Raw genomic sequence first — 24,208 nt, 5'->3', positions numbered from 1 at the left:
CCCAAGATGTCTGGGGCATCCCTGTGGGTGCTCAGCGCCGGCCCCGCTCTCCGAGGATGCTCTCCTGGCACAGACACAGCACCCACCCGCTCCGAGTGCTCACGGGGACGGGTGTCAAATCAATCCCCGCAGCAGAGATGCCAAGTTTAAAAAAAAAAAAAAGATACCCCCCAAAAAAAAAAACAACAGAGGAAAGCAGCCAGCCATCTGCCAAACCAGCAATTTTCAGCTGGATTTCCAGAAACACTTCAGCTTTTAAAACCAAGAGAGGAGAGAAAAATAAAACCCCTCCTCTTCCCCAAGCATAGAAAGCATTCACGAAATGAGGTGCAAAATTCCTCTTTGACTTCAAAGGCATTTCTCCTGGCTGGTTATCCCCAAATCCTGGCACCACCCGCTGGAAAGCCCGGCTTGGGGATGCTTCACCGCCAGATGACGGCATCCTGCCGGCCAGGGTGCGGGCTGCCGTGCTGGGGAGCCCCGAGGTGTCAGAGTGATGCTGAAAATGTGGTACCCACCCGTTTGGAAGCAGGGAGGAGGAGGAAGGTTGAGGGGGAGGGATGGGAGAATAAAGTTTATGCTGCAGCAAAGGGAAGTTGTGCGGTTGGCGATGGCGTCCCGCTTCTGCCAGGGTGGGTTATCTCCATTTGCGGAGACGCCAAGACCCGGCAGCGCCGTCCCCATGGCCAGGGTCAGCAGGATGCGGCCGAGCCCCCAGCGAGGACGGTGAGACCCTCAGCCCAGCCTCGACTTTGCTGGGACAGTTCAGAGCAAACCGCCCCCCTCCCCAAATGCTGGCCCAAAGGTGTTTTTAGGGGTTATTTCTTGTGCTGTTAGTGAAACCTTCTGCAAGCAAAAGCAGGGGCCAGCAGGGAGGGCTGACGGCCCCAGCCGAGGTGCGGGTGAGACATCTCCCTTCTCGCCATCCCCAGCCATGGCGGTGGTGGATGGGGGCACCGACCCACAGCGATGCTCAGGAGCCCGGGACAGCCGTGGGGCACACCGACCCCCACCTCCCAGGGTCCCCAGCCCTGGCGCCTGTCCCCTCCAGCCACCCCGGCCCCACGGAAGCTCCCCACCTCGCCGTGGGTCCCAGGGGAAGCGGGACAGCCTCGCAAGCCCCATCCTAGCATGGACGCAGGCACTGGCTGCCTGCACTTTTACAAAGAAAACCAGATTAAAAAGTCCTTTCTCAGGCTGTACCAGGTCTCTGCACGCCTGGCAGAGCCAGGACGGGATGTTTAGCTGTTTGGAAGTGCTTAGGCTGGATTTTGTGGCACGTTTTCATCCGCTGTGGTAATCAGCAGGTTTTTTTTGTGTGCGCTATATATTAACTTAATGTATGTTACAATCTCCCCTGTAATGGAAAAATACCACGGCTGTTGTAACTGGTAGCACTTTCAAAAGCACTTGAGTCCCAAGTCATCCAGGTGCTTTTGAAAATGTTACCCCGGGTTGCTATAGGAACCCTAACAGTTTTCCCATCTGACTTCTGCATTAGCGCTGGGATTTATATTTAATTTGTTTTCCTTCTCCTCGGCGAGAAGAGGCGAGGCGAGGGGCGAGCGCACGTGCCGGGGGAGGAGATGGTCCTTGGTGGGTGTCCTGCCAAAAACCAGCACCGGGGACCAGAGCCGGCTGCGCCGGGATGCGGGAGATGCTGCCAGAGGAACGGCGCAGGCAGAGCCCGACCCGCTGCGGGCAGGGGAGGGCAGAGCCCCACGGTGCTGCCCAGAACCATCCAGGAGGCAGCTGATGCCCAGGGTGGCTTTATTACGGGTGTCTCCCATGTTCCCAGCCTGCTGTGACAGTCTGTCTCGCCCTCGCAGGCAGAGGGACCGAGGGGCTCATGGGCAGAGCATCCCACGCAGCTCCTGGGGCGAGGTGACGGGCAGGGAGCAGGTGAAGTTGCTGCAGAGATAGGCAGTGGCTTTCCCGTCCTTCCTCTCCAGGGACGCCAGGAAAGGCAACTGGCGGTAGAGGAACCCAGCGCTGTCTCCGTCTGCCAGCATCAGCACCTGCCGGAGAAGGAGCCGTGAGAGCCGGAGAGCACAGCCAGCGCCCGCCAGCTGGTCCTTCCCTCCCCGCAGACGTGCCAAGCGCTGGCAGCGTCCCCCTACGCGCTCGCCTGAAGATGGGAGGGGACAGGGACCCGCACCGGCCCTCTGCCATGTCCCCATCATCCCTGCGCCGCAGGGGGCTGCGGTCCACACCTGCCCTGCCAGCTTTGCCTCCCTTTTCCCCTCCGGACACCCGGCAGCCGGGGATGAAGTGCAAGGACCAGCACACACCGGCCCGGAGGGGAATGCCCGAGCCAGCCGGCTCCCTGGGGACACTCGCCCAGCCCAGGGACAGCCCCAGCCCCGGCACCAGCTGCAGCATCGCCCCGTCCCACCCCGCAGCCCAGCTCCTGCCCCCCAAACGCTTCCCAAAAAACTCAAGGCACCAGCGAGCTGTGGGTCAGGGGCTCTCCCAGCTGACAAGGCAGCACCGGCCAAGGGTGAGGGCTGCTGTGATAATTAGCTTTTCTGAAAGGGAAAATGTTTGTTAAAGCCTCAGGGCTTGCGGGCTGATCAGGGGAAAGGCCGGGAGCTGGCAGGGAGCATGGTGCCGACACAGACGTGATGGGCGAGCAAAGCGCAGCCCCTTCCCGAGCCCAAGGCATGGCAGCAGCATCCCACATCCCACCACCGGAGCACACGGCTGCCCCTCGCCCACCCCGGCCCCGACCCCACGAGTGTGCCTGCCAGCTGAGCACCGACACGCTCGCCACATGTTCATGCCGCTCATGCCACCGAGGGATGCCGACACCAAACACTGCCACACACTGCACACGCATCCCCACCACGGCACCGCTCGCCTGGCACACAGCATCCTCTGCCACCGGCCCCACGGCCAGGAGCGAGCCCAGCACTGACACGCAGCAGGGATGCCCGTGCAGTCCTGCCCTCACCCCCTGTGTCCCCAGGGGGTCACCGTGTCCCCACACCCTTGCCCTGAATAACGGCTGCTGCAGTCCCCTCCCATCGCCCCACGTCTCCTGGCCCCCCATCGCCCCACATCTCCCGCTCAGCCTCTGCCTTAACCCAGCTGCAGCTCAGCCCATCTCCCTGTCTGCCTCCTGCTCCAAGCCCCCCCCAACCTCCTCCCCCCTCGCCTTTGTCTGGAATTAATTCCAGGAGTGATTAATTACCAATTCATGTCCAATCTGAAATTCATTATTCATTTTTCTCACAAGCTCCCTAAGGTCCTCTTGCAGGGCCAGGATGAAGGCGAGCGGCAGGCTAGCGCTCTGCAGCTGAGGAGATAATGGGATCCTTCATAATTACCCTAAAGACCATTAACAGGGCAGGGATCTATACCAGGAGCCAGGATCCAGCCCTGGAGCAGGGATCCAACCCTCTCCACTCCTGGCACCGGGACCCCAGGGGGAGCAGCCACCGGCATCGCCCCTGGAGCACTCGCATCCCCACAGCAGCCGCCTGCCACAATGGGCTCCTCCGGGCGCGGGGTCCACTTAAACCTGCGACCTCAATGGCATTTTATCATCGGCACCTCGTTACAGCAAGGATTTCAATGCAAGGTTTGTAAGGAATTAATTACTGGAACGACCTAATTAATTGTGTTCCCGCAGACGAGCCTAGCCCCCAGCGCCCTGCTGGCACCGAGGGAGCAGGGGCGGCAGGGGACACGGCAGTGATGTTTCCCCAACTTCTTAGCAAAGCTGATTCCCAAAGCTGCTGCATCCCCGGAATGGGGGACTTGGGGCTGCCCCAAGCTGGAGGGGGCTGAAGGTGGGTGGGAAAAGGAGCATCCGTGTCCCCATGAGATGCAGCATGGAAAGAGGGATGGCTGTTGGGCAGCAGGCTGCTCCCGAAGGCAGCGTCACCCCCTGAGCAGTGGGATTCTCCTCCCTCCCCTCCATCACCTCTGGAAGGCGAGGAGCCATCGCTACTGCCAGAGGTGATGCCGTCCGCGGGGAAGGAGTGTGGCACCGGAGGAGCCCCTGTGGGGCTGCGCTCCTCTAGGGAGAGAACCTCCCCAGCAGAGATCCTCCTGCCACGGTCCTTCTCCCTGGAAACAACCCCAGGCCGATAACGGGACGGTTCCTGACCGGTTCCTGACCCATCCCGCCATCACAACAGGAGGCACATGCAAGACACCCACCCTGCCCGCACCCCTCCATGCACAGCCCCCGGCACGCAGCCCAGGTGGGCGACACTGTCCTCAGGCACCTCCCGAACCCCATGGCTTTGCTCCCCCATGGAAATATCCATCCAGAGCATCCAGCCCTCCTCTTCCTCCATGCTCCAAGAAGGGCAACAGCCCAGGAGAGCAGGACCCGCCCCTGCGGGGCAAGTGTCCCCACCAGCCAGGCTTGTTACCAGCTTAGCAGGAGGGAATGGCTGCGCTATTTGCTCTGCTCCAGACCCCATAGCTGCTGGCTGTGTCCCCCCCTGGAACCTGCCTGGTCTCGGGGGACCGATGGCTGAACCAGCTGCAGGGAAAAGGAGTGGGTTATTAGCAGTGGCGCTGGGCTCCCCACTGCCACCACGTCCCTTCCCAGCCCTGCAAACTGGGTCACCCACCGTAATCCTTCACAGGGAGAGAGGAAGAGCGCGGGAGCAGCGGCCTCGCCACGGGGACCAGCACGGCCAAGGGCGCTGCTGGGTGGGAGATGGCGGAGGAAGGACCAGGAGCTGTGTCTCCCACCCGCGCTCCAAAGTTGTGACTGTCCTCCAACACCGGCATTAAACACCGCTGGGCACGTAGGCAGAGGGTCAGGGATAAAAGCCTCCATGGGCTGAGCTAATGCAAGGACAGCGGGAATCCCGTGCTGACGGCTCAGCCGTCCCCAGTTCACCCCAGCCGGGGTTGCAGAGGGAAACTGGTGCCTTGGCCCTGGTGCCAGCTCCCCACGTGCTGCGGCTCAACGTGCCAGTCCCTGGCACCAGGACCCCGACAGGCGGGGATGAATCCGGTCCAGAGGCTGAAACGCTGAGCCCCCCCTTGCCCGCAGCCCGGCCCCACTTCCCTTGGCTTGACAGCCTTGCCACCATGTGAGTCACCCATCCCCGGGCAGGGACGCTGCCCGCCCAATGTGACGGGTGCCAGCTGCCATGCTGCCTGTCCCCGCCAGCTCCCCGGGCAGCAAACAGCTCCGTCCCCGCGGCAGCACGGCCCCTCCGTGGGATGCACTGAGTGACGCATCTCTGAGCGGGGACAGAGGCGAGCGGAGCCCCGGTAACCCCAGCACACAGTGAGAGTACAGCTGGGGACAACGCTTTTGGGAAGAGCCAGCCTCTCCCGGGCGGGGGGACCCACAGCCAGAGAGAGGTACCGCCTTGACAGTCCCCAAGGATGCAAGGGTGGCTCCAGGGAGAAAGGTGACCCTGCCACCGGCTGGATCTGCACTGGGCATGACACATCCACACCGGGCATGACACATCCACACCGGAACGAAAGGTTTTCCCTGGGGAGAGCAGCGCTGGGGACGCTGAGCTCAGGCTGAGCGCAGTGTAAACAGCCAGGAGTGACAGCAGAGGCTGCTGCAGCCGCTCCCTGACCGGGGCTGCCAGCACAAGAAGGACATGGACCTGTTGGAGAGGGTCCAGAGGAGGCCACAAAGATGCTGCGAGGGCTGGAGCCCCGCTGTTGTGAGGACAGGCTGAGAGAGCTGGGGGGGTTCAGCCTGGAGAAGAGAAGGCTCCAGGGAGACCTTAGAGCCCCTTCCAGTCCCTAAAGAGGCTCCAGGAAAGCTGGGCAGGGCCTCTTTACAAGGGCATGGAGTGGTAGGACGAGGGGTAATGGCTTCAAACTGGAAGAGGGGAGATTTAGATTAGATATCAGAAAGACATTTTTCACTCTGAGGGTGGTGAGTCCCCGGCCCAGGTTGCCCAGAGAAGCTGTGGCTGCCCCATCCCTGGAGGGGTTCAAGGCCAGGCTGGACGGGGCTTGGAGCAACCTGGGCTGGTGGGAGGTGTCCCTGCCCAGGGCAGGGGGGTTGGAACTGGATGATCTTTAAGGTCCCTTCCAACCCAAACCATTCCATGGTTCTCTCTGTGACAGGGAGAGAGCGCAAGGGCTCAGCCGTGGTCCTGCTGGCTGCACATACAGATAAGGGCAGGAGAGGATGCTCCCCAGAAGGGAGGCAGGACAGAGGAGGAGGAGGATGGATGCTACAGCTGCACTGGGAGGAAGGCTGAAGGCAGCAGCAATGCAGGCGGCAGCAGGGAGGGTGGTGGCAGCTGGTAGAGCAGGGCTGGCAGTGGGGTGGGCACCTCTACCTTGTTGGGGCTGAAGACGGAGTGGACACAGCGCAGCATCTCTTTCGTGTCTTCTCCTTTGGGGTCCCCACAGATCACCACCTGTCCCAGGAGAGCGTGGGTGGCAGGAGGGAGAAAGCAGAGAGCTGTGATGGCATCCACACCACCGCTGAGCCCCCTCAGTCCCTAGGCAGGTCCCATAGGGGACATACGAGCCCCAGCCCGTACCTGTTTGAGGGTGTGATGGAAGACAGCAGTGGCCCGGGCCATCTCTGGCAGGGCTATCGGGATCTTCTGCAGCCTCTCTGAGAAGGCAGTCAAGATCTGCCCGGCTTTTTCCACCCACTCCGTATGGCCGGAGTAACAAGCTGCTCGGAGCAGGTTTGTGACAGTGACAGAGTTGGCGGCGGGCTCTGCTCCGTCCTGGTCTGCGGGGACAACACCTCTTCCATCAGCCCAACACCTCACCACCCCACGGCTTGGTCCTCCAGCCGGACACCAACCCTGCCCTCCCTAAGCTGCCCCACACTATAACCCATGCAGAGCACAGCCATGGCCCCGAGCTTACCATTCTTCAGGCGCAGGAGCAGAGAGGGATCGTCAGCCCCGCTGGAGAAATACGCAAAGCCTTTGGGGTCCCAGAAGAGCTTGTCTTGCATGTGCTGGAGCTGCAGGGCCCACTCCAACCAGCCCTGCTCCAGCGAGGCTTCGTACAGGTCAAAGAGAGCCTGGATGACGAAGACGTAATCCTCCAGGAAGCCCTGGATGGGCACGGCGCTGCAGTGGCAGACGGGGAAGGAGCATCAGGGTCTCTACACTGGCCAGGTGGGAAATGTTCTCCAACCCAGCAAAGCTCTACCTACTGGTCTCTGCTACCCAAGGAGATGTCACCTCAGAGCTCCGACCAAGATAAGCAGCGGCTGTGCCAAGTCATCACACGGCTCAGCCCTGGGTTTCTGTAGACAGGGGAGGGCAGGGGAAGGCTTGGAAGATGAGGAATGGGAAAGGATTTGACCTTAATTCCTCCCGGCTGGGTGCGGTGCACTAATCCATCCCAAACTGCACCAGAAGCAGGTCTGCCCAAGGCCAACAGCCTCCCTCCCTCCGAGCTCCGTCCTGCCTGGAGGAGAGGACGGGGACTGCCAGGAGCCTGGGGAGCACCCGTGGGGTGGCCAGTCGGTCCGGAGACACTCTCTGTACCACTGCTCACCTCTGCTCCACCGAGTCGTCTTCGCCCCGGTAGCAGCTCCGCAGCAATCTCCCGCTGGCGGGGTCGAAAAGGTGTCTGCGCAGGAAGGCAGCTGCCCGCGCAGCCCGGCTCACGTACCCCTGCTCGCCCAGGGCCACCCCAGCCTGGGCAAAGCCCGAGATCATCAGCCCTGCGTAGGACAGACATGGGGACAGGCTCAGGGGGGCACAAGGAACCGGGCAGAGTATCGCTGTTTTCCTTTAGAGCATCGTTTAAAGGATCCCTGATGTTCACGGCAGGTCAGGGCTCAGCCATCAGCTCTTCCACTCAGTCCAAACCACTAAGAAAGTCACTTACTGTCACCAAAGAGAAGAGCAGGGCGCTGCAAGGCCAGCAAGAGCTAAGCCTTCTCTTGCGGGCAGGAACAGGGTTTACGAGTCTCCCTGTCTGCAGGATGTGGTGTAACTCCAGCTCACACCAGCTCCAGACCCAGCTACCCAGGCATTTACTGCTGGCCACTGCAGTTATTACCTGCTGCAGGACACCCAGACGGTCACAGAGCTGTGGTCCCCTGGCTAATGCAGCCGTGGAGATGAGCTCCGTGCCCTGCCCGAGTCCCCCAGTTCAGTCCCCTTCCCCAGAGCCCAACCAGGGGAGCCGGGCTGAGCCAGGGGAAGAGTTTTGCTGCTCTCTGCTGGCAACAGGGGAGGAAAATAAAGCCAGAGCAACATCCTGACACTCCGCAGCCCCACGGCTTGTGGTGTGGGGCTGGTTCCCCCATTTTCTCCCACCCCCCTGGACCCCAGCCCACCCACCGCCTCTGTGGGGGCCTGTCCGGTCCCAGCAGGACTCGTCGCTACGAGCCCCAAAAACCCTGCTGGCTCTGGGCACTGCGGAGGGGGTTCGGTCAAGGCAGGCATCCCCGGAGCTGAGCCATGTCTCACCGTTCCACGCCGCCAGCATCTTGGTGTCCAAGTGTGGCCGCGGCCGCTGTGCCCGGGCTGCAGACAGCCTCTGCCGGCCCTCCTGCAGCAGGGCACCCAGTCGACCCGGCTCCAGCCCGAACCGGGCCGCCGTCAACTCCGGGGAGTACCGGACAATAAGGACGTTCTTGCCCTTCAGCTCCTGGTGGGGGTCCTGAAAGGAGAGACCCACTCTAGGAACGCCACCAGGCTGGGGAGGGGTTGGACCCCGCATGCTTTGGGGCTGCTCTGCCACCCCCCCACGCCTAGGGGTGCGGGTCCCCCAGTGACGCTCCTGGTACCGGGCAGGTCTTTGCTCTCCCTCACCTGCATGGGGCTCACGTTGCCGGTCTCCTTCACTCCGTAGTGGTGCATGAAGATATCTCCCAGGGTCGTCCCCTCTGTGGCTCCCTCGACAGGGTCAGGAAGGAGAGCGCGGATTTCCTCGGCTGCCCACACACAGAAAGCTCCTTCTCGCTTCTCTCCGGATGCGGCGGTCGGGTAGGAATCTGCATCTTCTGCGCTGTAGAAACCTCCTGCCTGGGAAAAGAGCAACAGAGAGACCCTCCAGCTACTGGGACAGCATGTCCACCCAGCTCCTCATCACTGCTGGGCTGGCAGTCCGGCCAGCGAGCCGCAGCAGTGCCCCAGACTGAGCTCAGCTGGGAAGGGAGGGAGGGAAAAGCCCCCCCGAGCCACCTCCCAAGGTAAGCATCTCCCTTTGGCCCAGCTCAGGGAACAACCCACCTGGTCACTCAGGTCCCGTGAGACATAGAGCAGAATGTCTTGGACGACATCGGCAAAGAATCTGTCGCCAGAGATCTGCGGGAGGCACGAGGTGGACGCCAATGTTACAACGGGGAGAGGGGGAGGCAAGAGACACAGCGAGGTATAAGAAGTGATTCTGATTTAAAGAGCCGGCAAAGGCAGGGAAACACATTTGAACGTCCAAGGATTTTAAACATCAGACGGATTCAGAGTAAGATCTCTGACAGAAATCTGCAGGCACTGGGGAGCAACCCTGCAGTGACACCAAGGTCACACGCAGCAGCACGGGTTTGCTGACTCCAGCAAAGCCCAGCCAGAAGGCCGGTCCCTCCCCATTATGCTCAAAACCCTGGGGCTGAACTGCCACGGATTTGTGCTGCGTTCCTGTCCAGATGAAGACAAGTAGATGAAGGGGAACATGCCCATGGGATGCACAACATCTTGGGGAACAGGCAGAGGCATGCCGCAGCCCTACCTGAAATGCTCTGCTATACGCAGCTGCCAGCTGCCCCTGGTCATACAGCATCTTCTCAAAGTGAGGGACGTGCCAGTGCTGGTCGGTGGAGTAGCGGTGAAACCCCTGCAAAGACCAAGTGGACACATCTCCACCCCACATCTCCACCTCATGTCTCCACCCCGTGAGTCCCCGGCATGCCAGGGGTTTACCCCCGAGGCTTTCCTCCTACCTGACCAATGTGGTCATGGATGCCCCCATGGGCCATCATCTTGAGGGTATGCAGAGCCATCTGCAGTGCCTGGGCACCTTCTGGAGTTGTTCGGTGCAGGGCCCAGTATGTGAAGAGGAAGTTCAAATTCACTGAAATAGAGGGAGAATGTGGGGTGGGCTCTGCCCCCCGGCGCTGCCTAACCCCTTGCAGGGCTCAGCAGCAGAGGCCAGACTGACCTGGGGTGGGGAACTTGGGCGATTTGGAAAAGCCACCGTAGTCCTCATCATAGGAATTGGAGAGCTGCTGGAAACAGGTGGCCATCACCTCTTTGGATGGCGGGGGTGACTCCTGGCCCTGAACACGGACCTCAGACACGTGCAGCAACGCTTCCAGGATCTTCTGGCTGTTCTCCAACAGAGCATCTTTGTTCTCCTTCCACTAAGAAGCAGAGTGAGAAAGTCAGCTCTTCCATTTTTTGCCTCTCTTTTTGCTTCCCGCATTGCACCAGCCCAGACTGCGCCGTCAGTTCTCAGCCCCCCTGACCAGATCAGTTCCAATCCACCTCTAACCCAGCTGAAGCTCTGACATGTTCTCTGGGCTACTGTTCCTCATGACTGTAACTCTTAACTCGGTCACCCATCAAGCCCAGACCAGTTTCCCTGCTGTCCCTTTGGTTGAGCACCACCTGCTAAGCCATTCCTGCTCCATACCTGCTCTGCAATTCGAAGCAGCACGGTCCGAAAGCCAACACGGTGAACTCCATCTTCAGGAGGGAAGTATGTCCCCCCTGCAAAGGGCTTTAGGTCTGGAGTCAACCAGACACTCATGGGCCAACCACCTCCACCGCTGGTTGCCTGAAAGACAAACCATGGGTGCACCAAGGTCATGCAAGAGGCACCCTCTGTCCTGTACCCCTCTGGCACGCGGACGTGCCTCACTTGAGGACAGACGTGTGCTTCTCTCCACACCTGTGACCATGCATGGCCCCATTCAGACCACCCCACAGACTGGTTCTTCTTGCCTGAGGAACATGACCATGAACCTCATCTTGAGAGAGCCTGCCAAGCCCTGCCCGTGCCTCCCTTACCTGCACAAAGGTCATGTACACTTTGTCCACATCTGGCCGCTCCTCACGATCCACTTTGATGCACACATAGTTCTTGTTCATAATCTCTCCGATCTCCTTGTTCTTGAAGGACTCCTCCTCCATCACATGGCACCAGTGGCAGGTGGAGTAGCCAACTGAAAACAAGCTCAGGTGGGTCAGGAAAGGCCCTTTGCGGGGAGCAGGACACACGTTATGGGGAGATCGCTCAGAGGTGGGACACCCTGATATGGGGAACAGCTGCTGCCTGCCTGGAGAAGAGGTGGAAGAGAAAGGCCTCCTGCGAGCATGGAGGCTTGCAGGGCCTCCTGTGCTCTCCAGCTCTTGCTCCTAAGATCTGGCCAAGGACTCTGGTAGCCAGGAAGGCCCCTGGATGCAGCCCATCTTCAGCGAGAGCTCCTAAAGCCCTCTCTTGCTGGTAGAGAATTAGTGCCCAGTGTCCATCGCCCCCGTGCAGCTCTTCACACACCAGCTCAGGACACAGCCCGGCTTGTCATCTACTGAACATCACGTGGGAACACAAAATATGTCTCGTTTCTGGTTACCTGACAGGAATATCAACTTGTTTTCTTTCTTTGCTTTATCAAAGGCTTCCTGACCCCAAGGGTACCTGTGGAGGAAAGACAAAAAAGGACCTTCAGGGGTCACCGCTGTTGGGACTTGGGCTCCTCTAAAGCTGCCTGAGGAGCCACTGCCTCATGGAGAGTGGTAAGGACAGCCGGGGACACAGCTGGCTCAGGAGGGTGGACCCCGAGACCCTGGGGAGCTGCGCAGAAGGCCCCTCTGTGCTCCAGGAAGGCCAGGCTGCTCTACCTGCCAGGGCTTCCACAGCAGCGACTGCCCCGGCCCCAGGGACACAAGGGGAGGAGGAGGGAGACAGGCACTGGTGGCTCTTACCAATCCACAGGGTTGTGGGCGTGCTGCAGGAGGTAGGGGGACTTCTCGTTAACCAGGCGGTTGGCGTGACGAGGGACGCTGGGGGAGCTGGTCGTCCCCCCCGTGGCCATGGTCATGCTCCCCGTTAGAAACACACACCTGCAATGCCAAACGGGGTCACCGTCTCCCCGTTCGCCAGAGCGAAGCGCAGCCCCCGGAGAGAGCCACGGCGCCCCAGACCAGGACCACCTTCACCCCGGCTCCCGCGGGTGCCGGTATGGCCCCGGGATGGGGTGCTGCTCCCCGCTCTTGGCTCCCCGCACCGGGCAACTGCTCTCAGCCCCACAGCTGACTGGCTCCACCACGGCTGGGTCCACCTCCACCCCCTCCCAGGACCCTACAAAGTCCTCCCCACTTGCTGGAAGCTCTCCTCCGGCTCCTCATAGCCCCAGGGGAATGGGGAATGCCACCCCCTGGGCTCCCTCCCCTCCAGCCCCCCACCAGCATCCTTTGGGGGCACGGCCACCCGACAGCCACGGGTAAGGGAGCAGCATCTGCGGGGTTTGACCTGTGTGTCCTCGGAGAGGGAAGTCCCCTCCCCTGGGTGCACGGGTAGGTGTGGGGTCAGGGTGGCACGGGCTCTGCGTGGCCAGGGGAGCGAGGGACAGGAGGGGACCAGAGAGACCCTCCTGCTGCTGGGCGGGATGCAGGGCTGGGGCGCAGGGATGCAGGGGGGGGGGAGGGTGCGAGAGGGGTGCAGGAAGGGGGTGCAGGGAGTACGCAAAGTCATGCGGGGGGTACAGGGATGCGGGGAGGATGCAGGGAGGATTTAGGGAGGACTTAGGAAGGATGCAGGAGGGACGCAGGGAGGATTTAAGGGGAATGCAGGAGGGGAGCAGGGATGCAGGGAGGATTTAGGGAGGATGCAGGAGGGATGCAGGGAGGATTTAGGAAGAGTGCAGGGAGGATTTAGGGAGGATGCAGGAGGGGTGCAGGGATGCAGGGAGGATTTAGGGGAATGCAGGAGGGATGCAGGGAGGATGCAGGAGGGGTGCAGGGATGCAGGGAGGATGCAGGAGGGATACTGGAGGATAGGGAGGATACAGGAGGGATGCAGGGAGGATGCAGGAGGGATACTGGAGGATAGGGAGGATACAGGAGGGCTGCAGGGAGGATGCAGGAGGGGTGCAGGGACACAGGGAGGATTTAGGGAGGATATGGGGGGGGTGCAGGGATGCAGGGAGGATTTAGGGGAATGCAGGAGAGATGCAAGGAGGATTTCAGGAGGGTGCAGGAGAGCTACAGGGATGCAGGGAGGATTTAGGGAGGATGCAGGAGGGGTGCAGGGATGCAGGGAGGATTTAGGGGAACGCAGAAGGGACAAAGGGAGGATTTAAGGGAATGCAGAAGGGACGCAGGGAGGATTTAGGGAGGAGGCAGGAGGGGTGCAGGAACCCAGGAAGGATTCAGGGGAATGCAGGAGGGTTGCAAGGAGGATTTGGGGAGGATGCGGTGAGGCTGCCGGGTGAATGCAGGAGGGGTGTCAGGGCGCAGAAAGGATTTAAGAGGGTGCGGGGGTCGGGGGGGGGGGGGGGGGCGCGGTCAGGGGACAAGGGAGAATGCGGGGGGGATGCGGGGTTTCGGAAAGAGCAGCGGGGGCCGGGACCGGGCGGGGGGTGGGGGCGCCGGGAGGGGCGGACCCGCCCCTCCCGGCGCCCCCCCCCCCCCCCCGCCCGGTCTAGGCACCCCCCCGGTACCTGCGGGCCCGGCGCAGCGGCGCCGCCAACATGGCGACTGCGGGGGGGGGGGGGCGGAACCGCCGCCGTTCCCCGTCACCGGGGCGGTGCCGCCGCCATCTGGCCCGCCCCCCCCCCCTTCCCCCCCCCCCCCCCCCGCCTTCCCCGGTCCCGGAGCCGCACATCGGGTCCGTCAGAGCATTTTATTGTCTCGCAGGCAGCGCCCCCCCCTGCCCTCCCCTCCCCTCCCCGCGCCGTCCCGTCGTGTCCCCCCCCAGGGAGGGGTCCCCCCCGCGGGTGGGGGTGGGTGGTGGTGGTGGTCCTGCCCGCAGTCCCTCTGGGGGCAGCGGCAGGGAAGGGGGCGAGTGGCGATGTGGGGGGGGCGACCGGGGGGAAGGGGGGGAGTGTCAGTCGGGGGGGGCACGAACCAGCCGGGGACCCCAGTGTAGGGAGCATGGGGAAGGGGGGGGGGGGTGAACCCCAGCTCCCCCCAGCCCCAGCGCTGCCCCACAAGCGCCAGGGCAAAGCCCCCCCACCCCGGGATGGTGGGAGGGGGGACGGGGGACGGGGGGGGGGAACCATCCAGCAGCGAGACCCCATGCACCGCAGCCCCCCCCCAAAACCGCAGCCCTTCGGAGGGGCCCGCGCCATGGCTCCATCCTTCGCAGGGGAAGGGGGGTCCCCTCTCACCCCGTCAAGCACGGGGGGGGGCTCATGCTGGCTGCCCCCCAGCCGGAGGGCATGGGGAGGGGGCTGGCATTGAGGGGGGGGACACACGCTCCCCTTGCAGCTAGCAAACCGCTGGCCCCCCCAATGTCTTGGTGGGAGGAAAGGCTGGGGAGGGGGTGTCTCTAACAGCCGGGGAAGGGGCCAGAGTCTACGTCCAGAAACTTCAGAGGAAGGGGTTGAGCCCCCCCGGAGCAGCCGGCGGGGCCGGGGGGCCGCTGAGCGGTAGTAAAGGCTGTGGCAAGTTGGGCAAGTTGCCGGGGATTTCAGGGAAGGCGCCGGCCTGCGGGAAGGCACTGGCGGAGGCGGGGAGGGCGGCAGCGGCGGGGGGCACGCTGCTGAGGGGCATGGGCAGGGACGCGCTGTAGGTCATGGAGTTGGCGGGGTGGCCGGCGGGCAAGCCAGGCACCGGCGAGCTGGTCCGCATCTGGTTGAGCGTGGGCTTGGGCTGCTCGGCGAGGCTGAAGGGGTTGGTGGGGGACGGCGTGCTCAGACCTGCAGCGGAGAGAGAGGATGGGATGCATCAGGGATGCATCAGGGCAGCCATGCCACCACCACCACACCCCCAACCCTCCTCTTCCTCCCCCCCCAGACACCCCCCAGCACCCCAACGCGGCACCTACCCGAGAGAAAGGGGTTGCGTGTCTTGGAGGCCGGCGCAGGCGCGACCAGGGAGTCCAGGTTGACCAGGGAGGAGGCGGCGGGGCCGAGGAAAGCCTCGGGGGTTTTACAGTCCTTCCGCTCCTTGCCGGATTCGGGCAGGGAGTCGGCCAGGTTGGTCAGGTCGAAGCTCTTGCCCCCGTCCTGCCTCCCGCTGGGGAACAGGTCGTCGAAGGGGTCCAGCTCTGGGGCAGGAGGGGAGAGAAGCCACGTGAGCCGGACAGGGGGACACCAAGAGGGATGGCATCCTCCCCCACCGTCAACGCACGGGGCAACTAACGATACGTTGCACCCCAGGTCACAGCTTGATGCGGTGGGGCTGAGGCTGTGGATCCTGACACCCCGCCCCGCCCCGAGCCACCGCAGGGGGCAGCAGGGTTGGGGACATGGGTGCACGCAGGGACCGGAGCCAACGGCACGCACAGGTCCAGGTGGGGACAAGCTTTGGCCACCCCAGGCAGCAGCCACGCACAGCCCGGCCAGCCCTGCAGCTGCCTCCCCGCCACGGGCAGGGACATGGCACCGTCCCCCGCCTGCCCAAATCGTCCCCTGCCCGCCCCCCCCCGGCTCTTACCGACGGGGCTGTTGGACTTGGCAGAGGGGGGCGGCTGCGGGGGCTCCTGCTCCGGCGGCTCGGCTGGCCCGGGTGGCTTTGCAAACGGGTCGAAAGCATCCCCCCCTGGGGCTGGGGGGGGAAGAGGAGAGACTCAAGGAGGGGGGCAAGCGGGGAGGGGAGAGGGGGGAGATGTACGGGCAGGAGGGAGGCAGGGGCGGCTGCCTGCGAGGAGGCCCCTGCCTGCGAGGAGACAGAGAGGAGGACGTGCGGCGAGGGGACGGGGGGGCTGGGGGTCGGGGACGTGCAGTGACCCGGGGGGCTGAGATGAGCCAGGCCAGGAGCCCCATCTGGAGTGGGCAGTGGTGACCCAGCCACCCCCCTGCAGCAGGCAGGTTCCTTTCCCAGCCCCAGCGGGGACAGGCGGAGGGGACAGGTCTGCAGGAATGCTCGCACAACCAGCACTGGCCCCGCCGGGTGGATTCCGCTCCCCTCCCCGGGGACCAAAACGGAGGGCAGCAGAGGGGGGACCTCGGCGGGGTCGGAGGAAGCACCGAGGAGGAACCGAGAGCGGCGCTGAGCTCTCAAACACCGGCTGCTCCTACACCCGCTTCCCCATCTGCAATGCAGCACCTGCGAGCAGCAACCGTCCCGGCAGGGCACGTGGGGCTGGTCTGGGGGGAGCAAACAGACAGGTATCACAGGGAGGGGGACGACACACATCCCATCACCCCACTGCTGCAGCGGTGCAGCGGCTGCTATCCGCTCCCGTGGGAGGGCTCCGTTAACTGCGCCATGTTAATTAAAGCAGCCTGTTCTGTGCAGAGACAAAGCCTACAAGTTCCTCGAAGTCTTCAGGATGCGGAGGGTTGAGCAGAGGTCCGGCTGCGGGGCAGGAGAGCGGGGTGGGGGGGTGTTTGCAGAGCCAGCGGTGGGAGGAAGCAGGGGAGCACCTGGGATGCCTGATGGCAGGAGGGCAGCGATGGCCAACGCTGCCCGCGGTCCCCAGCAAAGCCGAAATGTCACTCGAGCCTCTTACCAGGGTTGGGAGGTTGCTCGGACACAGCGGCCCAAGGGTCAGCAGCTGGTGTAGGACCAGGGACCTGGGCTGGGGGGGATGCCGGCGCCCAGGGGTCCGCAGGAGGGAAGCCAGAAGACAGGGGTGCCTTCCCCCAGGGGTCGGAGGCTGCCGTGGTGGCGGGAGGGAAATCCCAGGGCCCGGCGGAGGTTTGCTGGGACGAGGCGCTGGCCTGGGAGAGTGGCTCTCCGCCAGCAGCTGGGACCGGCACCCAGGGATCAGCAGCACCGGCCCAGGCAGAAGCTGCCTGTTCCGCTTTGGCTTTCATGTCTGAAAGAAGAATCATAGAATCGTTTTGGTTGGAAGAGACCTTTAAGATCACCAAGTCCCACCGTTAACCCAGCACGGCCAAGTTATTGCTAAACCATGTCCCTCAGCACCATGTCTGCACGTCTTTTAAATGCCTCCAGGGATGGCGACTCCACCGCTTCCCTGGGCAGCCTGTTCCGATGTTTGATAACCCTTTTGGTGAACAAATTTTTCCTAATATCCATCCTAAACCTTTCCTGGTGCAACTTGAGGCCATTTCCTCTTCTATCGCCTGTTCCTTGGGAGAAGAGACTGACCCCCACTGCACTACACCCTCCTTTCACGTAGGTGTAGAGAGCGATAAGGTCTCCCCGGAGGCTCCTTGTCTCCAAGAAGAGAAGCCATGGGAGAGGGGAATGGTGTGGGATGTGCCTGGGGGACCTCATCTTCCAGCACCGCCCAGGCGTGCAATGGCCCGGGCAGCAGAGGGGGGGGAAGCAAGAGGTCCCTACTGTTGAGCTGTGGGGAAGTGGGGAGGGACAGAGGTGAGGGAGAGGTTTCTGCCACCGTCCCGAGCTTTGGTAGCCCGCGAGTTGCCCCCACCTGGCATATCCCACGGGTCGGCAGACGTGTGGCCGGAGGGGGCCGGCGCCGGCCCGAATATATCTGCCAGCTCCAGGATAGAGGACTGCGAACAGAAAGGGAATAGAGAGGTGAGGGGGGCCCAGCTTTGCCCCGGAGCCCAAGGCTGGCTGTGTGGCCACCCAGTCCCCCAGTGCCATACCTGGCTTTTCTTCATCTTGTCTTCTTCCTCCTCTTCCTCCCTGCCCTGGGCGGTCTCCTCCGCGGCTCTCTGCAGCAGGGAGTTCTCCCCTTGCCAAGCCCTCACCTCCTGCGGGGACAAGGGACGGTGCCCGTGAGCTCAGCAGCCCCGCGGCCGGCACTTTCTCCGGGAGACAGACCCAGCGCAGGAGCTGCCACCGCATCCCCGAAAAGTCCCAGCGTCCAAGCAGACGGCTCCTCCGGGGCCGAGCCCGCCGGGAGAGCGCTCAGCAGACAGCCCCGGAGCAGCAAAAGCAAAGCGGGCGCCGGAGCAAGGCGGCGTTTCGGGCTCCGGCGCCCCGAAGAGAAGCCCAAAGAGCAAGGAGAGAGGAGCGCCCGGGGCTGCGGGGCACAGGTACCTTCTCGTGCTCCTCTTTGCTCAGCGCGAGCGCTAGCTGCAATTGCCTTTCTTCGTCTGTACTGGAAATTGGAGGAAGTGGCTTCTGCCAACAGAGGAAATTGGGTGACATTTCAGCTTGCCCTCGGCCCGTGGGGCTGCTCGGAGGTCCCCATCCTCGCCACCGCCTCTCCTGCGGCCCCTCGCCTGCCTGCCCAGCATCTCTGCACCCATCCTCCCGCTGGCTCGGCCTGCGGACCCCCAGCCTGGTGCCCCTGTGCTCTCAGGCTCCCCTGCGGCCACTGCCCCAGCTCCTCCCCCTGCCCCATCACCTGCCACTGTATCTAGGCTAGGACAACCCTAAATTAGGCAGCCAGCATCTCCATCTCCCCCGTGAGGTTTTTAGGGACTCCGATGCAGAGAGGGGATCGATTCGGTGTCCCCTCGCCCCGGCAGCCAGCTGGGGAGGAGGGTTTGCGACGGCGACCAGCTTCAATTCAGGAACCCTGCGTGGCCCCGCTCCTCTGGGGAAAAAGCACCCAGACGTGAGGCAGATTTTGGGGAGAGGCTGTGCCCATACCACCGTAAGAGTCCTGGTCGGCACCCCAGGATGCTCATCCGGTGGCATGGGACCAGCCGGGGCTGGGAACAGGGACCCCGGGGTGTGTGTGTGTGTGTGTGCACCTGTACAAGCGTGTGTGAGCGTGCACACGCGTGTGCCGCCCAGACGGCCTCCAACAGGCAACGCTTGCAAAAGCACGTTCCCACAGTGCTCATCACAGCAGCATGTGGAAGCTATAAATACTGCTATTCCAGGACAAAAATAGGGATATACGCACTGCTCCGTCTCCGAAAGAGCCTCCATCAGGCAGGGGAAGATGGGCAGCAGCAAGCGCTGTCTCCGAAACATGTTCCCTGCCCCAGCAGGACCGAGCTCACGGTGCTCGGTGCCAGCCCCAGGGGACGCCCGCTGGCCCGGGCACACAGCCCCTCGGTCACCACGTCCCTCTGACTTTGCGTGCCGTACCCGTGCGCGCCGCACGGGCCGTGCCAGCCGGTGGCAATCTCAGCCGGTGCGCAAATAAGCTGTCCCAGGTGGAAAATGGGCCTCGGCCAGCAGATAGGAGGGAGGACAGCCCCGGGGGAGGCTTCACGGTCGGGGACAGCAGCTCGCTTGCTGTCTGCATCCCTGCCTGGCTGCTCCTGGTGCTGTTTTCCAGCGCTCCTTTTAGCCTGGTTGGAAAGGACTGGCCGGTGGGAGGGGGCACCTGGCCCCACTGAGCCCCCCAGCCCGGTGCACAGCCCTGGGGACGCTGCTGGCCCCCCACCCACCTCACCAACCACAGTGCTGGGCAAGGCATCGCCTCCTAAAACCTCCGCGGGAAGGGAAGAGGAATGGGGGGGCTCAGACCAGAAGCCCTCAGAGGAAGAGGGCAGCCAGCTTTGGAGGGGGTCAAGGTGAATGCAGAACACCCCCCGCAGTCCACCCTGGGGTCTGGGAGGCTGGATGGGTCTCAGCCTGATGCTGTCCCTGCCGGTACGAGGACAGGGAGCAGGGACAGCCCGTGTCTCCATCTGCCTGCTGGCGATTTCAGATGCCGGGCGCAGTGCGAGCAGCCTGGTGCGGTCGCGGGTGCATGCACCGGCCTCGGGCAGCCCCCAAAATCTTCCCTCCTCCTGGGGAAATGACCCACCATGCCCGCAGACAAGACAAGGTGCAGGACGATGCCCGGCCTCGCGCACCCCCGGGGTAGGCAGAGCCCCCCTACCTTCTCCGCCTCCTCCCGACTCATGGCCAGCGCCAGCTGCAGCTGCAGCTCCTCCTCGCCCGTCGTCTGCGGCCTCGCTTGCTCCAGGTCGGAGGCAAACCGTGGGGACGAGGACGATGCTGGGAGATAAAAGAGGAAAAGGTGAAGGGGTGGCATCAGGACTGGGGTATTTTGGGGAGTGCATCAGCAGCCTCCCCCAGGCTCCCATCCCAACACCATCCCCAAGGGATGTAGCCCCACATTAGAGCTCCCTACCACGAACGAGCCGTGGGTTTAAGGCTCGGGACACCACCAGCAGCCACCACTGGCCCAACCAAACCCCTGCCTCTGGCACAAGATGGAGCCGGGCTTCACCACCACCCCCGCAAAAAGCAGAGGGGAGCGATGGGCACCGGCTGGGTATGCACCAACTGCAACCCCTGCTCCCACACTGCAGCAAGCCCGAGCGAGGCCCCAGCCCTGCGAGCGAGCCCCCGGGCCCCCGCCAGCGGCACTCACAGTTAAAGGATGAGGGCGAGCCCCGCGCCCGGCCGTAGTCGTCGCCGTAGGGCGATGCCCGGCGGCCATAGGTGACCTGGTGGCTGCCGCTGCCCATGCCCTCGAGGGCCATGCGCTCCTTGGTCTGCAGCGCGTGCGCCCGCTCCTGCTTCAGCCGCTCCTCGTCCTTCAGCAGCGCCATCACCTGCTTCACCTTCTCCCGGATGTTGATGCCCTGGTCCTTGCCGTCCCGGTCCACGTACTGGAAGTCCTTCAGCGTCTGGATGGTGTAGAGGTTCTCCCGACATTGGTGGGTCACCTTCTCGGAGCCGGTTTTGATGAGGTAGTCCAGGAGGGTGAGGGCTTTGTAGACGTGACGCCAGTTCTTGCCGCTGTCGTTCAGCCGCCGCCAGATCATGCCCATGACCTCGGCGAAGGCCACCGTGTTGAAGGTGAGGTCGGCGATCTCCGACATCAGGGAGCTGGGGGGTCCCCAGGGGTCGTTGGAGGTGGCCTCCCGCACCTTGATCTCCGCCTCCGAGTAGTTGTGCACGATGTTTTTCACCTGCCGGCGCAGCGCCGAGGTCGTCATGGCTGCGCAGTGCCGGAGACCCGCCGGCGGCGGGCAGGGACGGTGGAGAAGGAATGAGTGCTCAGAGCCGCAGCCTCACCGGCGCCTGCAGCGGGGAACGGGGACACAGAGACCTCAGCATCGCCCCAAACACCAAGACCCGTCCCTAGAGCCCTCAGCTGGCACCCAGGACACTTCTCAAGGTGGAAGCACCCATCGTCGGGTCACCAGGTGCACCCTGCCGGGCTCCCACCGCTCGCTAACCCGAAGACACACAGGATGCAGGATGCTCAAGGGGAGAAAAAAAAAAAAAAATCTGATAGCAAGCCGATACCCAGCATCGCAGAGCCGCCAAGAGATTTGGCTCCAGATTCAGCAACATTTGGAGGAGATTTTACCCTGCACTTCTGCTTCTAAAAGTAACCACCTGAAAATGGCAGCTCCCTCCTCCAGATCCCGGCTGCCTCAGCCCCACAGGCCCGGCAAAGCTGGTTTCAGGCCCCCCATCTCTCACACCAGGCAGGGGCTCCCCTGTACCCTCAGATGTAGCTCCGCGCGGCCTTGCTCGCCCCGGCCGTCACCCCGAGGCTGTCAGTGCCGCCGAGGATGCGTCGTGCAAACCCAAAACCCTGCTGTGAGTCAGAGCCTGCCACGACTTACCGGCGGCGCTGGCAGCCGCTCGGGTGGGTTATCCCAGCAAACTTGATAATTTTGCTTCCATGAGAGGCTGCGGGTACGGAAGCACGTGCTTCTGCGGGGTTGTGAATTCAGGGTGCTACCCCCCAGCGCCAGGCCAGCGAGCAGGATGGATAACGCAACCTCCCCCGCTCCGAAAACCCCCGAGCTGCCCAAGCCTTCTCTGCACCCAGACCTGGCGCCGGGACGGCAGGGGCTGGTGCGGCCGGGAGCTGCCCTGGTCTCTCCCCATCAGGCAATGCCCGTCCTTGGGATGCGCCGCACCCCACAGGGATGCAAAATCACGCGGGTCAGTCCAGACCCATCTTCACGTGAGCCATCACCACTCTGTCCCCTGCTCTGCGCTAGTCCTCATCCTCACCTTCTCCCTGCGCGCTGGGAAGACACCATTTACCCCTGTTCCGTCAGAGGGCCAGGCAATGCCAGGAGGCAGAGGCTGCCTGGAGCTGCCTTGCCCTCGGCAGGGCCGGGGAGCCGGGCTGCTCCCAGAGCACCCACTGTGGCTGCAACAAAACTCACCGGCAATTTTTTCCCAGTCCAAGATAACACTTGTGGGCAGAGGGATATCTCCCCCGCGCAGCAGTGCCTGCGGACAGTGATTACCCGCGTCCATCCCACCACCCACCTCGGGTGCCGGTACCTCCCTGGACCGCAGTCGCCTCACTGTGTCCAGCCCTCTCCGGCTCCGGACACCGCTCCCTCCCACCGGAGCTGGGCTATGGCCGTGCTGACGTGCCCACGAGCCACGCACAGCGACCGCCACGCTCCCGCACAACCCGTGTGACCGGTCCAGCACCTCCTGCTCCTGCGGGCCGGCAGCCGGGTGCTCCACGGCTCTGCCGGCAACGTCCCCTGTGAGTCAGAGAGGAGCCTGGCACCGCCACGCTCACGGGCGGCCGGAGTTTCTCTCAAGACACTTCCCTGTATGGATTCCCTTTCGCAATGCAGCCCGTCAGCGCGGCCTTTGGATCCCGCCGGGAGAGCCTGCGGTGCGGACGGCCACGCCGTTGCCCGCCTGGTGTGGAAACGCCTTCGGGACAAGGGCAGCGACGCAGCAAAGTCTTCCGGGACTTGGCTCCGCGCTCGGCTTTCCACCAACACCCAGGCGGGAGATAAAGTCGCGTTTTCCAAAGGTGCCACCAGCCCGGTGAACACCGGCAAGCACCAGCACTCCTTGTCCAGGTCAGGACGGTCCCTCCCTCCTCCAACAGGTCTCCTGGGTCTCCGGCACCACTCGTCCCGGCTGCAGACCCGATCCCAGATGGACTTTGCCCACCTCGACATGGCCTGGGAAGCGATGGGCAGCAGGGGCTGGGGCAGGACTGAGAGCAGCGTGGCCCTGGCTGGAGCGCTGCCAGCAGCATTAGAAGCAGCGAGGTTTATCGAACACAATATCCCCCCCCCACTTCCCCAGAATATAAAGGCAGTGAAACAGAAGCTGTGCGGGAGATAAGGCGGCAGCACCCGGCAGCTCATATGGAATTACTGCAGTGACCTTGAGCAAGAGGCTGCCAGGTGGGAGAAGGACAGAGGGGTGCGGGGACAAGTCCCCATGGCCCCGCGGCCCGGTGCGGGGGACTGCGGAGGCGACGCGGGGGCGGCGGCGGGGGGAGAGGAGGAATATCATGGAGGGAGAACAGGAGAGGACGGGGGAAAGGAGGAGAGAGCAGAGGGGCGAGACACGAAGAGGGGGGAGGCCGGGGGAGTGGATTAAAGCCTCGCTCCATCCCTAATCAGGTGCAGGGCCGGGAGGAGCAGCGCCGACATGGAGGCAGCGGCAGGGAACGGCTGCCGGCAGAGCCCTCGGCCCCGCCGCCCGCCTCGGGCTCCGCACCCGCCGCGGGGCCCCTCCGTCCCCAGGATGCGCCGCGGTACCGAGCCGGGCACCGGCATCCCCCGACCCGCCGCAGCCCGCGGTGCCTCCAGAACCTTCCTCCTCCCCTCCCTTCCTCTTCCTCCTTCTCCTCCTTCTCCTCCTCCCCCCGCAGCCCGGCTGCCGGGGGGCGCGCAGCCCCGCTTACCTGCGGCCGGAGGGTCCCCGGCCGGTGCCGGTGCCGGTGGGAGCGGGCTGGAGGCGGCCGCAGCCCGCCTGCCCGCTGCCTGCCGCTCGCCGCCGAGTTGCCGGGCTGGCTGGGCAGGTCCCGGGCGGCAGGTCCCGGCTTAACCCCTTCGGGACCGACCGAGCGCCCGCCCGGGCAGCGGTAGAGGCGCTCAGCGCCCCCCGCCCCCGCCGTCCCCGGTGCAGCGCGGTGCGGTACCGGCCGCGGGGGATGCGGCGCCGAGCCCCTGCCCCGCCGCATGCGGGAGGCGGGGATGCTGTAAATGCTCAGTCACTGCCCCTCGCTGGCAGCCAGCCAGGCGCTGCTTGCTGCTGCTTGCCGGGCTTTATTTTTTTCATTATTTTTTTTCCTATTTCCCCCCCCATCATTATTTTTAGACAGAAATCAGCGGCTCCGGGCTCAGAAGCGGCTCTGAGGGATGTCGACCCTCCCCACCACACAGCTCGCTCCCTGGTACCCAAGGCCACGGTTGCAATTTGGGTTCATTAATATTTTTTTTTTTTTTTTGGCCAGGATCTAAATTTGGAGCGGATTCTTCCCCTGCTCTGAACAGCTCCCGGAGCCTGGCTGGGGGGAGAGGGAGGCATCAGATGACATGACAAAATAAGTCATGTCTCTCGATCGTTTCACTGCCACCCCC

General features: G+C 63.5%; 2 protein-coding genes across 8 annotated transcripts; both read right to left on the bottom strand.

Annotated features, from left to right (window-relative positions):
• Positions 1 to 1,753: 1,753 nt before the first annotated feature.
• On the bottom strand, positions 1,754 to 13,638 carry SPATA20 (spermatogenesis associated 20). 2 transcript variants are annotated; one of them, XM_054221812.1, is made up of 16 exons: positions 13,592 to 13,638; positions 11,856 to 11,993; positions 11,504 to 11,568; positions 10,941 to 11,095; positions 10,564 to 10,707; positions 10,090 to 10,291; positions 9,872 to 10,002; positions 9,661 to 9,765; positions 9,165 to 9,239; positions 8,745 to 8,957; positions 8,400 to 8,592; positions 7,477 to 7,645; positions 6,835 to 7,043; positions 6,495 to 6,694; positions 6,288 to 6,368; positions 1,754 to 2,018 (listed from the first exon to the last, which is right to left on the bottom strand). In XM_054221812.1, the coding sequence occupies exons 1-16, from the start codon at positions 13,621 to 13,623 to the stop codon at positions 1,848 to 1,850; spliced, it is 2,283 nt and encodes a 760-aa protein (XP_054077787.1). In that variant the 5' UTR covers positions 13,624 to 13,638; the 3' UTR covers positions 1,754 to 1,847. The 2 variants fall into 2 exon arrangements, with proteins under 2 accessions (XP_054077787.1, XP_054077788.1); XM_054221813.1 differs by lacking the exon at positions 13,592 to 13,638 and adding an exon at positions 12,403 to 12,563.
• Positions 13,639 to 13,999: 361 nt separating this feature from the next.
• EPN3 (epsin 3) lies at positions 14,000 to 23,810 on the bottom strand. 6 transcript variants are annotated; one of them, XM_054221487.1, is made up of 10 exons: positions 22,305 to 22,411; positions 20,263 to 20,918; positions 19,765 to 19,883; positions 18,018 to 18,101; positions 17,621 to 17,728; positions 17,440 to 17,524; positions 16,549 to 16,857; positions 15,531 to 15,641; positions 14,920 to 15,141; positions 14,000 to 14,791 (listed from the first exon to the last, which is right to left on the bottom strand). In XM_054221487.1, the coding sequence occupies exons 2-10, from the start codon at positions 20,831 to 20,833 to the stop codon at positions 14,463 to 14,465; spliced, it is 1,938 nt and encodes a 645-aa protein (XP_054077462.1). In that variant the 5' UTR covers positions 20,834 to 20,918; positions 22,305 to 22,411; the 3' UTR covers positions 14,000 to 14,462. The 6 variants fall into 6 exon arrangements, with proteins under 6 accessions (XP_054077462.1, XP_054077464.1, XP_054077463.1 ...); XM_054221489.1 differs by lacking the exon at positions 22,305 to 22,411 and adding an exon at positions 22,173 to 22,199; XM_054221488.1 differs by lacking the exon at positions 22,305 to 22,411 and adding an exon at positions 21,870 to 22,111.
• Between the last annotated feature and the right edge of the window lie 398 nt (positions 23,811 to 24,208).

This window comes from Rissa tridactyla, chromosome 15 (genome assembly GCF_028500815.1).
Source record: "Rissa tridactyla isolate bRisTri1 chromosome 15, bRisTri1.patW.cur.20221130, whole genome shotgun sequence".
NCBI lineage: Eukaryota > Metazoa > Chordata > Aves > Charadriiformes > Laridae > Rissa > Rissa tridactyla.
This window is presented reverse-complemented; position numbering and strand designations above follow the sequence as displayed.

Bases quoted from the DNA above. Each gene is read 5' to 3' on its own strand.
- SPATA20 (XM_054221812.1), bottom strand. From the start codon at position 13,623: ATGTTGGCGGCGCCGCTGCGCCGGGCCCGCAG. The intron at 10,708-10,940 runs GTAAGGGAGGCA...TTTGTCTTTCAG, and splicing joins TGTACATGACCTTTGTGCAG to GCAACCAGCGGTGGAGGTGG. The intron at 2,019-6,287 runs GTAGAGGTGCCC...CTTCTCCGGCAG, and splicing joins CCGTCTTCAGCCCCAACAAG to GTGCTGATGCTGGCAGACGG.
- EPN3 (XM_054221486.1), bottom strand. From the start codon at position 20,833: ATGACGACCTCGGCGCTGCGCCGGCAGGTGAAAAACATCGTGCACAAC. The intron at 18,102-19,764 runs GTAGGGGGGCTC...CTCTGTTGGCAG, and splicing joins GTCGGGAGGAGGCGGAGAAG to AAGCCACTTCCTCCAATTTC. The intron at 15,142-15,530 runs GTAAGAGCCGGG...CTCCTGCCCCAG, and splicing joins CAAGTCCAACAGCCCCGTCG to AGCTGGACCCCTTCGACGAC.